The sequence below is a fragment of the Populus trichocarpa genome, chromosome 11, assembly GCF_000002775.5.
Source record: "Populus trichocarpa isolate Nisqually-1 chromosome 11, P.trichocarpa_v4.1, whole genome shotgun sequence".
Lineage (NCBI taxonomy): Eukaryota > Viridiplantae > Streptophyta > Magnoliopsida > Malpighiales > Salicaceae > Populus > Populus trichocarpa.
In genome coordinates, this window is record NC_037295.2 from 17,403,721 (window position 1) to 17,421,672 (window position 17,952).

General features: G+C 32.0%; 1 protein-coding gene across 1 annotated transcript; it reads right to left on the reverse strand.

Annotated features, from left to right (window-relative positions):
* Positions 1-408: 408 nt before the first annotated feature.
* On the reverse strand, positions 409-9,605 carry LOC7489055 (AT-rich interactive domain-containing protein 6). The gene is made up of 13 exons (XM_052445168.1): positions 9,283-9,605; positions 8,071-8,845; positions 7,932-7,971; positions 7,390-7,442; positions 6,459-6,504; positions 5,238-5,375; positions 3,720-3,827; positions 3,576-3,627; positions 3,415-3,484; positions 3,236-3,302; positions 3,097-3,147; positions 2,467-2,559; positions 409-746 (listed from the first exon to the last, which is right to left on the reverse strand). Exons 2-13 carry the CDS (start codon positions 8,835-8,837, stop codon positions 645-647), a joined length of 1,587 nt encoding a protein of 528 aa, XP_052301128.1. The 5' UTR covers positions 8,838-8,845; positions 9,283-9,605; the 3' UTR covers positions 409-644.
* Between the last annotated feature and the right edge of the window lie 8,347 nt (positions 9,606-17,952).

The following is a 17,952-nucleotide window of genomic DNA, read 5'->3' on the forward strand; positions in this document are numbered from 1 at the left end:
TAGACTTTCTCAAAAATTGCACCAGCAACAATTGTTTCACGCAACAATGGATCCTTGAATGGTAAGCTGCTCCGCTGTGTAGTATCACACAGTGATGGGAAATAAGTTCATATTGGTGCTTCTTCTCCCGTTGGCATCGCGTTCATATTTTGGTTTCATGGTGATTGGCTGGCTAGAAACCTCAGAGCTAGGTTGTTGTCAGGGATGAGTCTTAGGGCTTAATTTATACCCCCCCAATTTTTCAGGGAAAATCGTGACGCATGAAATTTCTGAGCTGGGATTTTGAAAGAGTAACTAATAATTAATCCTAATCCTGTTAATCAAGAATCAGCACAGGGGAGAAATAATTCAAGATTCCAATTTGGAAGATCATAGTAAAGGAGATCAGAGAGCAACAAGGTAGAACCATTGTGAAAATATGTAGGTTTAATTTGGATAAAACCGAGGCTAGACATGTAACAAGTGCCGTTGAGAACTCGAGTTGAATTAAAAGACAAGCCTCCTACCTTGATAGCATTAACACAGTTAGGTTCTGCTAATCTAATAAAAGACAATCACAACCATGACTGAAATCCATTCAGTTCCAACAATTCACTTCCCTAACTGGGAGTCATTAACAGCCATGGACGACATTTTTCAACTGCTTAGTCTGGCTGCCCAAATGGGACACGGACGTACAATTGTCCATGCAGGGTGACCACTGCTGTTGTCTGATGCGGATCAATCCTCGAGGGTAAGCTGACAACCTGAAATCAATGCCGATCTTAGTCACTCCACAAGGAAATATATAGCAAAATCTAGCAAGTCTTAAATGAGTTCGGCAATCAAATTACCTAAAAAACTAAATGGCGTGGGTGGGTGTTTTGCTGTGGCCCAAATCACGGTAAAATGTGTCTTGGCTATAATAAAATTACCTTTGTTAACTATTGACCGCAAAATATAGAACTAAAATGTGTTTTGGGTGAGGGTGTTGATGTCTTTTTATTTGCATAGTAAAAATTCTCTTTGGCATTTAAAATCAACAAAATATAGAACTATTGACCAAGAGTTTGCATAAGCTTCTTAACAGTAAAAATATAAACTTGCCTCGTAGTTAAAAATTATTGCGCTAATGGATAAGGGTGTTTTAAAGTTTTCAATTTTTAATGTACAATACAATTACTTCTTTAACCTTAGAAGAGACAAAACATAAGCTTAGCATTTGGGGTAATTTTATACTTATCATATGAGTATTTTGTGTAATTGTCGGGGTCATGAAAAGCATTTTGGTATTCACGATTTTTTTTTTGAATTTTTTAATGCTTAAAGCTGCTAGAACATGCTCGACAAGCCCCAACGTGTGGGTGGCGTCCGCGCATGTGACTCCACCCAGTAGAAGTAACTAGCCTTCCGCCGTGTCCTCTTCTATTTGGAGTGGCGTATGACAACTTACGATGGTCGAATTGTCGCCGGTGATCGTTTGATTTTTTTCCCCTTCTCTCTCTTGACAGGTAATGTACACCACCTGTCTTCTTTGTTTCTTACTTTTCAATTTAAGTCCTCATTCTATTAATTTTTTAGTTAGTTCCCTTTTCATTTATACAAGTTTTTATTCTTTTCAATTTAGTCCTTCAATTGCAATTTTTCATGTGTTTGGTTTTTCATTTCGGTCCTCATTTTTTTTAATTTCTTATTTTATCCCTTGTAGTTTTGTAGAAGCTTTTTTGTTTCAATTTTATCCTTCAATCAAATTTTCTATTGTTTTATTTTTTTCAATTTGATCCTCATTCTTTTGGTTTTTTTCCCTTTTATTAAAGCTATTTTTCAATTCAACCCTCCCAATTGAAAATTTGTATCCTTCTAATTAATGTTTTTCTCACCCTTATTTTTTCAATCATTTTGAGTAATTAATTTTTTTCCTTGGTTTCATCTTTCGACATTTAATTTGTTGAGAATTCAACTTCGTACAATCTTGTTGTTCTGCATTAATTTTTTTTTTTAATATTTGTTTTGTGATTATCTTCAAGTTTTTTCAATAGGTTTATCTCGGTCTCATGACCTAGATCACGATTTTTGCATGTCTTTTTTGAATTTAAGTTTTTTCTAGTTGTTTTGTTTCTATTTCATTTTTCGATGTATTATTCTAATTCATCTATAATTTTTTTTATACAAATAAAGTTTATTTTTTAAAATAAATCAATAAACACAATCAGATATATGTCTCATTTTATGTTATGGAATATCTTGATTTTTCTTGCATAGGTTTTTCAATTTACACTTTGAATTTTTTACGTAAAATAACACGTCGAAGCAACCTGCATACCAGGTATTTTTATAAAAAAAATTATAACCCGCGTTAAATAGCTAGTATTTGCTATTCATCAACAGGTAAAACCATGAAACATGCTTACAAGGATTGTATCATCTACTCTATCTACCCTAGCATGGAAAATAACAGGCATTGCAAAACAGAAAAGGAACAAGTACCTTTTTGAATGGTGCGACACCCCAAGGATTATCCTCGTGCTCTGGTTCACCACTGATTACCACGCGCCCCGCTGGATCTGATTGAACCCGTACCTGATTTTGCAAAATTACAAGGTCATAACACATTTAGTGATGTCTCGCATGATATCATCCACATAAATGTTGGTGTTTCTAGTTTCAACAAAAAAGTGATATATATCGACTAGAAAGCAATGGATTGACATCTAAAACACTACCAGAAAGTCATAACAAAAATATTTTTTTCATGTCCAATCTTGCAGACGCATTCTTATATCTCTGAAATAAGTATAACATGAGGCTGGACTCTTTATCGATTCAGAGGCAATCTTGTGGCAGCATGCTCATCAAGGTGGCGGTATACAAAAACTAGGCACCCACTATCTATAGATAATGTAAAGCAGTTCACCATGAGTGTAGAAATGGCCTTGGCAACTTTGCGTTCTACTTAATTATAATCAAGCTACCAGGCAAGGTAAAGAGGTGCTTTCTAATTGGGCAAGAATCTCTAAATCAGCTGATAAACAACATCAGATTACTTTCCATGATAAGATGAGAACTATATGTAAACTGATGTAAAAATGAAGACAGAAACAAGAATTTGGTACTCACCTCTTCACGGAGGAGACCTGGAACTAAAGCATACACCTCGAAACTATCTTCCTGTAGACATAATTATCGTTCCAAATTAGAAATAGTACAGATCTCAGTGTCGCCCTCTAATGGGGAAAAGATTCATGCAATAACTTACTGTTTTCTGTACATTGATCTTCACCCAATCAGCTGGGGTTCCAACATCAGTCACCTCCACATCCAATCTATTAAAACAAATCCAAGCCAATCGAATCAATGCCAGTATGTATTTCTCATGAACACAAATATTTGATAACATTGGGTAAATCTAACGAACTGGGTAACTGGAATCTTAACCGTGCACTTTTGGAGCGTGGAGATTTGACAGCATGTTCCACATACGATGGTTTCTTACGTTTCAGTAAACCTGAGCCAAAAGGTCCAGATTTTAAAATTGTTGTAAGCTACCAACATATTAGGAAGTAACAAATTGTGAAATTGATAAACCTGTTACTCACCAAGGTTTTTTAGCTCCTTTTCACGCTTTTGCAATGGTATAGTATTCTTGTCCTACAAAATACAGATACATCACTGTAAACAATGGTTGCACGAATATACTACGTAAATGAAACAGAAAAATGTTCGACATGATTTCAACAGACCTTAACGATAGGGCTACTGACTTCTCCGTTACCAAGAAAACGGAGTGAGTGCCAACCCTGCATTGCACGTGCTGCAGCATCCCTACGAGTTCTACCCGATCCCGATGCCTGAATATCACCAGCAAGTAAAGATAATGTAGGCACAAGGAAAACAATGAAAAGAAGAGGATACTCAATGCCTAAGGTGAAAAAAGAAGAAAGAAAATATCATGCTAAATGAGCCAAAGATCCTTAGGTACATATTGAGTCAATCTCCAAGCCAGGCATTTTCACAACAAGAATGACATCTTAAGTAAACATGGGGCACAGGATTAGCAGGCATTTGCGTTTGTGGTAGAATGATAAAAACAATAAAACAAAACAAAAAAGTCAGAAGCAACCCAATCTCTCTTGATGGCATTACCTTTAAATGAATTTTCAATGGTAAATGGTCAAGGTTAATCCTTTTTGAGAAATGGATGAGTTTTTGTCTAGCTTATACTCAGCTGAATTGTGTATCAATAACATACTTAGTTATTGGTGGTATTATCAATAAAATGAAGTTTCAATGGTGAATGGTCCGGGCTAATCTGTTTTGAGAAAGGATGGCTTTTCTCTGGCCTAAACTCAGCTGAACTGTATATAAATAATAATTCTTACCATTCTTACATTTTAGTAACATAAAAAAAAAAGGTATGGCCTATATGGTACCATGATGTCAGCCCTGAAAAGAATTCATGTTCACAAAAAGTTATGAATTATCATGCCAGATGTAGATTATGTACACCATCTGATTCCACAAATACCTGGAATTTGTGTTTAATGGTCCACTGAAAAAAAATCGAAACCACCAAATTCTCAGAATGATCAGCCTCCAGTAAAATTTAGTCCACGTCACTTCAACATAAATAATTTCAGAAGGTTGGTTCAGTTTTCAGTTAGTCTGAACACTGACCAAAGGAAAACCAATTCAAGCTAGAAAAATTGGAAATTATACAACCACAACCACAAACACTTTATGCTGTTTCTGAAAAGCTTTGGGAAGAGCAAAAAACTACAACATGCTCTGGAATTATGCTATGTGGCATGTGTTATAAGGAGTAGAATGCTAAAATATTTAGTAACCACAACCTATCAAAGAAGCTTTTGTGCGATAAAATGTTTTTTAGCTCCAATATGATCTTCAGCTCATGAGGTCTTTAAGGAACTTCTCTAGCTAATATACAAAGAAACTGGAAAACCATAATGTGCTGAGTTTTGTTAGCTCTTTGATCCTTTTTTTCATGTGGATAATGCATCATCTTTCTTCTGTACTCACCCTTATTCTTTTCTTTCATGAGAATTTCTTACTTTATCAAAAAAAAAACACCACAAACATTTCTGTGCACACCTTGATACATTATAAACACTTGTCTTCAATACACCAACCAGTTTTACATGGTATATTAAAAATATTACCACCAAACAGTAAACAAGAGGTATCATAAAGTTATGATCTATATTGAAAAATACAGTCCCACAAGTTAGTTTGAAATTTACCTTATTGTCAACATGCTTAGGCTCTGACTTGGGCAGCTTTGGTGGTTTCAGCAGCTTGGGCTCAGACTTGGAAGCAATGGGGACGCTAAGCTCACCGGCATCAGCATTTGTTATGTGTCTTTCATAATCAAGGAGTACCTGATGAAACACATACATGTATAAGTCATAATTTTAAACAGAACTTTCACTAGATAAGCAAACAAAACACAAAATAATAGCAAAATTTGTTGCCAGAGAAGGATAACCAGAGGACGGAGAAAACAGAAATGCCATATTTCAGTATTTTGAAACAAGTTCAAGTTATATAGCAGGTAAGTCAATCCACTTGAGAAAACTATCAATCTGGCGTGACTTGATTTCAGTAATACATCTGTATTTCATGTACTTAGGAACCCAAAATAATGACATTGCTTATTCTTATACTATTAAAAAAAGAAAATAATAAGTAGTCTCCTGTTACATATTGCCTCTACTATGTTCGCATGTTGTTACAAAAATTTCAATTATCTAGACAGGCTTAAATTAATCATCAAGCTAAATGGTAATCAATTTGCTAAGTTATCCAGACAAATCAATTTCCCTAATGCTTTTCAAGTTAACTTTTTAATCATTCCTTCTCCGCCTGATTTTGTGTAAATACCAACTTTTTACTTTATTTATCTATGTTTTCCCATTTCTTGTTGTAAACCAAGATGTTTTCATCTCTTCTCCGTTTCCTCTCCCCGACTGCTCTCCCCTCTTTTGGCAATATTTTCCCTTCTATCCGAACACATATTCCACCTCTACTCTCATTTCCTCATTAATAGTACTTATAATAAAAATAATCCCTTACAGTATTTTACATTCATATTTTAAAGGACAGTATTTTGAACCCAGTTTAAACATCTATATATCCCATTGCATTAGAAATATCACAGTAAAAAAAAAAGAGAAAACAACAACTCAGTGAACAGAAACTTAAGTGATATTATAAACTACAAACATTATACAACAACAACAACAACCATGCCTCAATCCAAAACTAGTTGGGGCCAGTTATATGGATCCTTCTGCGCCATTCCCCACGATCAATATACCAAGACCATAAACATGTACATATAGTTATGTTTATAATTTATATGCACATCTATGGAAAGTTCAAACTATCCACTAATTAGCAATTAAGGAAAAAGAATGCAAAGGGTAATGCGGTACATGCACATGTTATCAGCATATAGTCACCTTCTCATAAAACCCTCGAAATGTCCATGAAACTGTAGTGCATGTCCTGCAAAGGCAGTGAAAAGGGGGAAACGACATTAAAATCTAGGCAAATAATGTAAGGGCCATTTGTTCTGGAAACAAAGGTACCATGGTAAACATGTGGATGTGCCATTTGATGGTTAATTGCAAGTCTTAAAGAACCAATATACATCATATAAATCAATATTATGAAAACCAATCTCAGTTTCCAGATTTCTGGAGTTTCCATGATGAGTCAAAAACTTGTGCAATTTGAAGTGAAGTGTTTTGCATCTAAGAGATGAGCCAATGTGTTTGGTTATACAGATACTTCATCTGGCTCTTTTCTGTTTTTGTGTCCCACCATCATTAATCTGTTCCCCAAAAGGCTCACTTCATATGTCTTAGATTCTCCCCTTTCATTGATAATCTTGCTGGGCAATGATCTTCCTTAGACATAGTTTCTGTCTTGACAGTTATATCCAATTATCATCGTTTACTAATTAAAATGAACTTAAATTGGCTTTCCTTAACAAAAGAAATGGGTATTACAATGTCGTTGATCTTCTAATAATCTTCTATCCAAATATATTTCTTTCTTAAACCTTGACAATAATGGTAAATGTTGGTCAGGAAGCAGCAAGTAATCTGTAATGGTGTCTAATAGTTCCATAAATGTTAATTTTCAAACCCCAAGTAACTGTTTCATGGATTTGGATAGTTTCCTTACTATCACCTACGGTTGTGCATAATGCAATGCTTTTCAAATCTTTTTTTTTTTTTTTTACTTTTCTCCACATGCTAGTTTAAGAAACCTGCTAGAAAATATATGTAAGATGCTCTGGAGTTTAAAAACATGAAAAATGGTTGATCTTGGAACAATCAGTATTCAGTAACACAATTGAACTATTATATATATATTGCTCCTTACTTTGGGGGGTTAAAGGACTCTCCTACTTGCCTCCACAGCTTACATGAGGTCACCTGTCAATCAGAAAGAAGCCAAATATATGATCATTAGAAACAGACTCCAAGAAAATAAAAGGTGTCTGGGAAACAATCTCCAGCAATTATAGCAACAGAAATCAGCTCAAATTGCATGACCAACCCCAGCAAAATCTACATTCAAGATAATTTGATAAAACATGAGAATGAAAAACACCATTCACCTTTAAGATTCACAAGTATTTAACGACAGCTTTTAAAATTTCCTGTCTATGTGACATTAAATAGAAGGTTAAACAGAAGGCCTCCACTTCCATGTAAATAACTTCCAAATTGTGTGTATTCAAAATCACTTAAATGCATTTGCATGCTTGTGTGGGTTATTATGCTTTGCCCTAGCTCTAATATAATCGAGTTTATTAAATTTACAAATAAACACCAAGCACGAATAATAACTAACAAAGAAATTAATTTAAGATGCACGCTTAAAAGGGAATGGTTTTGAATCATGGGTAAGAGGATATGTACCTTGTCATAGCCACCCAATCTCATCACAGATCTCCATAGCCTTTTCACCATATGAGGGTGCATATTAGAAAATGTATCTCCAAAAAAGACAATAATCTCAGAAGAACAACATTAAATTCGCTAGTCATTAGAAACTTACTTAAGACAGTTTAAGAGATCTCCGTAGAACTTGGGAGGTTTGAACTCCATGCCATTCTCACTAAAGAAACTATGAAGCTCGCTCAGAAAATCCTTTTGTTCCTCTTCTGTCCCTGTTACACTACCACCAATGTTTTCATCCAGAAGAAACGAACGCCTTGGTGTTAATTTTCCATTAGTTTTTGGTGATGTATCTATATCATCTGATTCTCTCTTGTCATCAACTTTATCTTCAACGTCTGAAGATCCTGCCTGAGGTGCAGCAGGTTCGTTACTCTCTTTAGGAACTGCCCCAGGATCACCACCAGATGTATCCTGTGATATGTCTGAGGGTTTGTTTTCAGTATCTACAGTGGGTTTAGCAGTTTCAATATGACTACTTGAAATAGCAATTCCATTGCCAGCACATGTTTCAGGTTTCAAATCACTATTTCCATTGGCTTTGACATCTTCCACGGATTCAATTTCAGGTGTGACTAAACTTTTTTCATCATCTGATGGAGATGGGGGAGCAGAATCTTGATGGGGTTGCTGTGGGATGGAATTCAACTCCCCAGTGCTCCTATCAGCAGCTGCCTCAGCCTGAGGTGAAGGATTCCCATTATCCACAGGGTCTGGCACATCAACTTCCACAGTGTCAGGGTTAGGAGGAGGAGAAGAATTATCAGCTTTTTCAACAGGAACCTGTGCGTTAATCAGCTGCTCTGTCTCTAAAGTACTGGGCGCCTGATGAGCTGATCCGTCCTCATTTTCCTTGGTATTACTCATCTCTAATTCTACACACAACACATAAGAAAAGAAAAAAAAAACATAAAGCCCATTTTCCCAATAAAAAATCCTAACATAAAGACCCCCCCTTTGCAAAGAGCAAAACAAGTTCAAAACCACAATTAAAGGAGCAAGAGTGGTGCTTATCACTCATAATCACAAATTTTACACGCCCTAACCTCCATTTTCCTCATTCATTCAAAGTTCAAACCCTAATTTTCTCCTTTTCCATTTGTTCTCCTCTTAACAACCACATGCACAAACACACATGCATAACAAAAGCAAAAAAAATTAAAAAAAAATTAAAATTGTTATATTACAGCTAAGGGTTGCTAAACCTAATTTTCTTTTTAGTGCCATTACACTACAACTATAAGAAAAAAAAAATTTAACCACAAAAAGGCAAAAACATTAAAAAAAAAAAAAGAGGGAGAGAGAAACTTACCTGCAATGCAAAGGAAAGGAATGGTTGAGAAACAAGACCAGGAGGAGGTGAAATTTGCTGTCTAGTGATTCTTATAGGCTTAAATAGCAAAGAAACAAACATAACAAAAAGAGAAAACCCTAAATCTTGAATGCTCTATTTAGCCTTAGCTGCTGACACTGCAATATCTGTGTGTTTTTTGGCAAGCTATTTAATGTTATGAGCACTCTCCCCCCCTCTCTTTAAGGAAAAAAAATATCTCCCTTTGCTTTGTCTCTCTCGGGTTTTTTTTTCTTCGACAGAACAGAACAGAGCAGAATGGGACATCCCGAGTTACCTTAAACAGATAATACCACACGTGTACGTTTGTTAATGTTTTTCGAGATTCCTTCTAAAATATGATGTTGGATTTTTGTTTGATTCCAGTCATTTGGATCTCAAAATTGGCCCAAAACAGTAGTGGACGTGCCTCTCAATCACAATTATTAAACCAGATTTAGGGATGATTCGAGTGAGTTTAGAGTAATGATTGAATTTATTTATTTTTAAAAAAAATAAGTTAACATAATATTTATTGAAAGATAGTCATAAAAAAAGTTAATAGGTTTTTTTAACTAAGTTTTATCTGGTGAACTTAGAAAATTATGTCAACTAGAGTTTTTAATCGAATTAATTTTTTTTTTGTGAAATCCAAAAAATTATAACCCTAAATCAACCAGATTTTGAGTTGACCCATCATGCTATCATGCTGGTTCAATTTTTTATATTAGTAATCTTAATTTTGTTTCTTAATAGTTTATCCAAAAGAAATAATGAACTTCACCATTATTGAATGTGTATTGAAATGGTCATGAATCGGCTATATGTTGTGATGGTATTTGCATATAAAAAATGATGTTAAGATGTTGTAAATATGTTTTAAAGCAAGAAGAAAAATTAGTGAATTAGGTCATACCCTGATTGAGTCAAATAAGTTGATTTAAAAATAAGTAACCACATCATATGGATCAATTATTTTTCTTTTTTAAAAAAAACCAAAAACCATTGAAAAAAGAAAGATGAAATTGGGTAAAAAAATGACCTCATTCAACCCGAATTAGCATGACAAACATATAACCCGGGTAATATGGATCGAGCCAACCCACTAAACATGTGGCCCAGATCATGCGATCGAGATAACCCGATAGAAAAGAAAACAAAGAAGACCATGAAGCTCTTTATTAAAAAAAAAACTATATTGTTGAATGATAAAAGCTAAAAAGAAAACAAAAAAAAAGGATGTCAACTAGTTTTAACTTTTCAAGCCCTTGAAGGATTTAAAACAAAAAATAACAATAAAAAATATGAGGATAAAAATAAAATAAAAAATAATTTTGATTTTTGATGGAATAGTAAAATTGAAAAGAAAAATCAAAAGAATAAAAGAACCCAAAGGGAAAAAAATGAGGATCAAAATTGAAATAAAAATAAAAACAAATTTTAGACTAAAGGATGAAATTGAAAAGAAAAATCTATTTAACAAAAAAATCTAAGAATAAAAAAACAATAAGAAAATGAGGACCACATTGGAAAAAATAAATATATCACAAATTGGATCGAATTATGTAATTAAAAAAAAATCAAAATTTTACAAAAAGACTAAGAAAAAAATTAAAAATAAAAAAAACAAGGACTGAAGTTGAAATCTCAAAACATTAGGGGACAACTTTAAATTTTTGCATGGGCATTGTGATTTTTTAAGGGAATGAGAGAAAAAATGAAGGAAAAAAAAAAACTGCCAACAACGAACCGCATCACCATCCTATAAAAAAGGAAACGTGACAACGCTTCCAACAATAACAATACAGTGAAAATTGGTTTTTGTCCATTGGGAGGCGTGGATACGCCGCCTAAAAGGCACGGGCACCTCTCATGCGCTTATGCATGCCCTACACGTGCCAACCACTTTTTGTTTTTTATTTATATGTTATATTTATTAAAATACCAAATTATCTTTTAACTAATTTGATTATAATAAAAAAAATCAAAGTAAAAAGACAAAAACATCTCTAAATATTAGTTTTAAGAATTTTTTTTTAGTGATATTTTAATTATTTCATCGTGTTTTTAAAATGTTAAAAAAATTTCTTATCTCCGAACAATCTAATAATGACTAACATGCTTTGTGTAAAGACCGAACTATAAAAATTGCTAAACTCCTATAGAACCAGATTTGTAGAATGTGATGTCTAAATTTCAGCTCTTTTCATAGATATACAAGAATGACTTTTCTTCGACATAAAAGCCACTTTGACTCTTCATTTAGATAATCTTTTGCAGCAGCAAAATCAAGAAAAAAAAGCTAAAAAATTAGTTTTTTTTCCATTGGTTCTTCTTTGAAGTCTCCCATTGGAGATGCTGTAACATTGATTGCAGGCAGTGCGGAATTTTCTTACCATTTATAGTCACTGCAATGTCTTTTCTTCTTGATCTGCTGTTCTCCTGAAGCCTGCTATTTTTTCAACTCACACACCTTGTACAGTTGCCCACTTTTCCATTGTAACTCTGGTAAATTTGCTACTTGTATTGTCAAATAAGTTCTTGCTGATATTTTACAACAAAGTCCAGGGGTATAGGGCCACTACAGGTGCTGCTAAAGGAAGCTAAAATGCTTCCTCAGGGCTAGCAAATCTCTGCTGCAGTTTTCCGGAGGCTGTAAAGTTTGCAGCAGGCACAGAAGTTTGCGAAAAAGAGAAATGTTGGGCTAGAGCCTGCCTCACGTGGAAGGCATTACGTGGCGTGAAACGTATAGGTCCAGTGAAGAAGAGTCTAGTCTGGGCTGTCTAGGCCCCGATAAAAGCTTAAATTGAATCGCTTCTGATAAATCATTTTGTGAAATATGTGCTCTTTTCATCGACTTGGCAGGGGCCGATGCACAGCTTTCCAGGGCTGGTAAGACGGAATGTTCTGTCATAATGCTGTGGTGTTATGTTGTGTCCTTTTACATGAGGCTTTGGGCGTAATTTGTGGCGTTGTCTATCGTCAAAAAGAGAATCGAGGCCACCTTTGCAAACAGCTAATATTTTTTTTTAATTAATATGGGTATCCGTGTTATCTTATGTATATCTTAACTAATTTTATAAATTCTAAAATTAATAAACATGTAAACCTCCTTTCAACAAGTAATATTCATGTGTCAGGCTATTGACTCTTTTATTTTAAAGGCAATTGTTAAAAGTTATTTAATCTTTATATATATATATATATATATATCCTGCAGCGCTATCGTTTCGAGTGTAACTATATATAAAAAATATATTTAGGTCACAGTAGATTTTTTTGATATTATTATTAAACTACATATAACTATTTAAATTTAAAAATTCTTAACCCCTTATTTTGTTTAAGTTTTAAATTAAATACTACAAGAGTGTTGTGATCTTGTTAACTTATCAAGTTCAAAGAAATAAATCAAAGGAAAAAAAGAAACAAGTCAGGTTAATCCTGACCAACCTGCTAAACCCGTGATCCAAGTTATGTGCTTAACTAGGTTAAATTAATTATTTTATTTTATTATATAATAAAAATGAAAAATAATTTGCCACAATCTAATATTTAATGATAAATTTAAATAAATACCACACATTGAATTATAAAATTAAAAAAAACTAAAGAAAAGAAATATTAAAAAGTAAAATTAAATAAAAACCTTATATTAAAAGATAAAATTATAAAAAAATCAAAAGAACGGTTAAAAAAAAGCTATTACAACAAACTCAGACGCGTGGGCATATATCTGTCCCTTTTAAAAGAATAAAAAACACAAAAATAACATATGGATGTGTTTGGCAGTGTGGTTGTAGGTGCATTTCAAATAACTTTTCGTGTCAAAATACATGCAAATGATGTTTTTTCATTTTTTAAAAATTATTTTTAACATCAGCACATCAAAACGATCTGAAACGTACAAACTATATTAAATTTTAACAAAAAAAAATTCAAATTTTTTAAAAATACAGCTTGAATCGCGTCCCCAAACACTATCGAAATCTGTAACATGGAATGCAACATTACTTTCAGAAACAGTCGGATCCATGATCTTTGATTATCAACACACGATTTAATCAACTGAGCTACGACACAAAGTTATTATATAATAATTAAAAAAATATATTAAACCGGCCCTCAGTTCTTTTAGTAGCAGAGTAGTAGTAATTAAAAATGTAAATACTTAAAACATAATCATATAAAATAAAACATGTTTTTTCCAAAGCAATTCAACAATATATGAAATCAAATAAATTTATTTAGATATTGTTTAACCGATACTTTAGAGCACTCGAGGGCCACCAACTCCATGATTAATTAGTTTACTATTTTTTTCTTTGAGACTAATCAAAGAGGAAAGCGATGTGAAATAGGTGTAATTATTTTTTGTTCGATTTAATTTTTATTAACAAAAATAATTAAATTAAAATTAAAAAAAAAGAAACGGGTTCAAACCGACCAGTTTAGGTTCGGTTTTTTAGGACAAAAACTGGTTTGGCTCGGGTTTTTTTTTCCGGTTTGGTTTTTTCGGTTTTTTGCTTATAAAACCGAAACGAATCGGCTGATTTTTAAAAAAATTTAATTGGTTTAATCGGTTTTTTTTACGGTTTGGTTTTTTTGGTTTTCTCAGTTTGATCAATTTTTCGGTTTTTTTCTCATCCTTAATGCCAAATCTCATCAACTCCATACTTTAACTAAGACATGCAGCCAGTGATGAGCTTTTAATAGTTCTTGAAGAAAACGATCCAACCTCAACAATGGAGAATATAAGGATTATTTGATCCTGAAATCAGCGATAAGATCCCACCAAATGGATTTTCTTTTTATTTTTTTATTTTTTTCAGAGAACACTTGAAACACAGGAAGGCCAGGGGAAGTTCATCTCTAATTATAACCAAATCAAATAAATAAATAAATAAATAAGCAATCAATGTGTAGGGGGTGGCCCGTCAAGCACACATGGCATCAAAAAAAAAACTGCCAGGGGAAGTTAATCACTAATTAATATAAAAATTATTTTTATATGATTCGGTCAACATAGTAAATTTAAATATAAAATTAAAAAACAAAAAAAACAAAATTTTTTTGATAAAAAAGCCAAATATACGAGTTTAAAAGCAACATAAATTATCAGTAAAAAGTAATTTGAATTTTAAAAAATATTCAGTTAATTGTTTTTAAAAAATACATTAAGATAATGATATATTAAAACAGTTATAATTAATTTAGATTGACTCACCAAACTCGTGACCGGGTTGTGGAGTCCAACGAATTAAATAATATTAAATAATAAAATTAAAAAATAAACCATCAAAAACACATGTTTGGAGCGAATCCAATTTCTCCTTTTAAAGTTTCGACTGTGTCAACATTTTTCTTGAAGTTTCAATCTCATGTCAATATTGTTACTCCTTTGATTACCCGTGCTAACAAGATTCTTTTTTCAGTCCCTAAACTATTAAAATATGATCAAATAGAGTCCTTTTAAAACGATGAGACTGAATCTTTGAATCTAATTAAAAACTCCAACCGGTACTAAATACATAATTTATATTAAAAAATATAATATACAAATTTAAAATTCAACTTTTTTTAAATATGGTTTACATTAAAAACAAATAATTAAAAAAATTAAAATCAATAAAAAAATAAACTAGAAAGAGTAAAAAAATTAAAACTTTAAAATTAAGAAGCTTAATGTCCTAAGAAAAACAATTCTTGAGCTTTTGTATTATATATTGCAAGGGTATAATAATAAACTACCAAGTAACTATATATTTAATAAAATAAAATAAATTATTTATTTCTAGCGAGCTCCATGATTTGAACTTTGCAAATGATTCTTAATTTGATATATATTCTACTATTTTTTTATGACTTTTTATTTATATTTAAAATATAAATGTGACATCATTTAGATCTTTAATTGAAGGTAGAAGATTTTATCTTATCAAAATATCTATAAAAGGTTCTATATGATAAAATCTTAAGAGTTTAGGGATGGAAAAATAAAGTTTTTCTGTAGTTGATTTTATATTGAAACTTCACGGGGACATTTAAATCTCAAAGGAAGCAGCCGAATTCATCATAAACTTTAGAGGGATAAATTAAAATTAACCATTTTTTTTGCTTAAAGAAAAATGATTTAAATAGGGATGAATTTAGGGGTTGCCAGGTGTGGCCTGCCGGCCCTGCCCCCAAAGTTTGAAATAAAATTTCTAAAATTCGGTATAAACTAATAGAATCTTTGAAGACATTTTGATGAAATTGCCCCCTCAAAATATAACTATACATTTTGGTCCCCTCCACTCCATTTTACCAAGTTTGGATTATCCTTGTTGTTTTTTTTTTTTAATGTAGTGAATCATGCGCTTTAGTAGATAACGAGATAGCATGCCCGCGCGCTGCTGTGAGCTTATAAAACAAATATACTTGATAGTGTTATAATTATGAACCAGCGGTAGACAAGTAATAAAAACTAAAGGTATGGTAGAGCTAATATTTCATGACAAAAAAAAATAGTGTTGGTGATTAAAAACTTAGAAACTGAACAAAATAATTTGTATCAATCCACAATGTTTTGTGAGGAAAGATATAGTGTTTTCGCCACATGATTTAACTTTTTTATTAATAAAAAAATAAAATTACAAAGCTAAATTTTCTACCAACTTAATATTAAAAAAAAAAAACCAACAAAGATAATTTTGGAAGGAAAAAGGCCCATGAGAAAAAACGTTGTAGCAATTAATAATGTTTTGTGAGGAAAATTACAATGTTTTCTCCAATAAAATCGACAAAGATAATTTTAGAGAAAATCATAAAAAAAACCATTTAGAGAAATACTATAGTAATTCATAGTTTTTTGTGAGAAAAGGTACAACACTTTTCTCATATGATTTAGCTTTATTGTAATAATAGTTCTTAACCAACTCAATATTAAAAAAATAAAATTCGACAAAGATAATTTTGGAAAAAATCATATGGAAAAACACTGCAACAATTTACAGTATTTTAAAGAAAAAAATTACAAAGCTAAATTCTCAATAAGGTCAATATTAAAAAAAAAATCGATAGAGACAATTTTAGGGAAAAAAATAACAAAAAAAAACAGGGAAAAAAACTATGTTAGTAACACTGTAACAATTCACATGTTTTGTGATAAAAGCTACAGTGCCTCCTCACATGATTTAGCCTTATTTGTAATGACTTGTAATTATAATTCTCAATCAGTTCAATATTAAAAAAATAAAATTGACAAGGATAATTTTGAAGAAATCATAAAAAAAACTGTGTTGAGAGACACTGTAGCAATCCATAGTGTTTTGTGAGGAAAGTTACAATGCTTTCCCCACATAATTAAGTTTTATTACGAAGTTAAATTCTAACCAGCTCAATATTAAAAAAATTAAAATCGACAAGGATAATTTTGGAAAAAAAATATTACAAAAAAAAAACACAAAAGAAATTGAAAAAAAAAACCATGTGGGAAAAAACACTATAGCAATTCACAGTAATTTGCGAGGAAAGTTATAGTGTTTTTCTCACATATTGTAACTGTAATCTTTAACCAGCTAAATATTAAAAAATAAAATCGAAAAATATAATTTCAGAGAAAATCATCAAAAATAAAAAATAAAAAAACAATGCGAAGAAATACTGTAGCAATTAACAATGTTTTAAAGTAAAAAAATTATAAAACTAAATTCTCAATCAGTTCAATATTAAAAAAATAAAATCAATAAATATAATTTTGAAAAATCAACAATATTAATCTATTTTTTCTTGAATTATTTATGGTTGGCCGAGAGTTTTTTTTTCTCTTCGTTCTCTTTTATTTATCAGCAACCAAGAATTGAAATATAGATTTTTAAAAAGGAACCAAAGTGTTGAAAACCATTTCTCTTGAACAATGAAAATGCATGAAACTAACTTTTTTTTTTTTATGATGTTAATTTTAGTCTATCTTCTTTAAATTTATTTGAACCAAACTCTATAATTTTATTCGGTAATAACAATCTTTATTCAACATAAAAACAATCTTTTTCATAAGGTACACGTGTTACAAGGTAAAGTAAAAAGAATCTTAATATATGATAATTAAAGATTTACAAAATTATTAATTTTAGTATTTATAAAATTAATTGAGATATACACGGTTCGAATATCCATATTAATCAATAATAATAAAAAAATCCCACTATATAAAGAATTGAATGATTATAAAAGAACAAAAAATCATCAAGAATAATGAGAACAATCACGTGACAATAAATCACTTATCTTTATTAGTTATTTTTATAATATAGTTTATAATTATAATATAATATAAAAACTGCGTGAAAGAAGTGAGCAAATTATTAAAGCAAAGACCACCACAAGCAAGATCAATCTAGAAAGTCTTTTTTTTTTTTGATGCACGTGGGGTGTTCGGGCCAGCTTACGCGCACCACGACTATTCCCCACGGCCCACTGGACATCCTGCAAGCCCAGGAGCAGGTAAGGCACCGCGGGGGTGACAGGCGTGCACATAAAGGATCGAATCCGGGAAGGGGGACGAAACAAGTCCACGATGAACCACAGCAGTTAAACCCTCAAGTGCTGGGTACACACGAGGGCTCGAACCAGGGCACTCAGGCAGTGCAAAGCCTGCTAAGGCCACTGAGC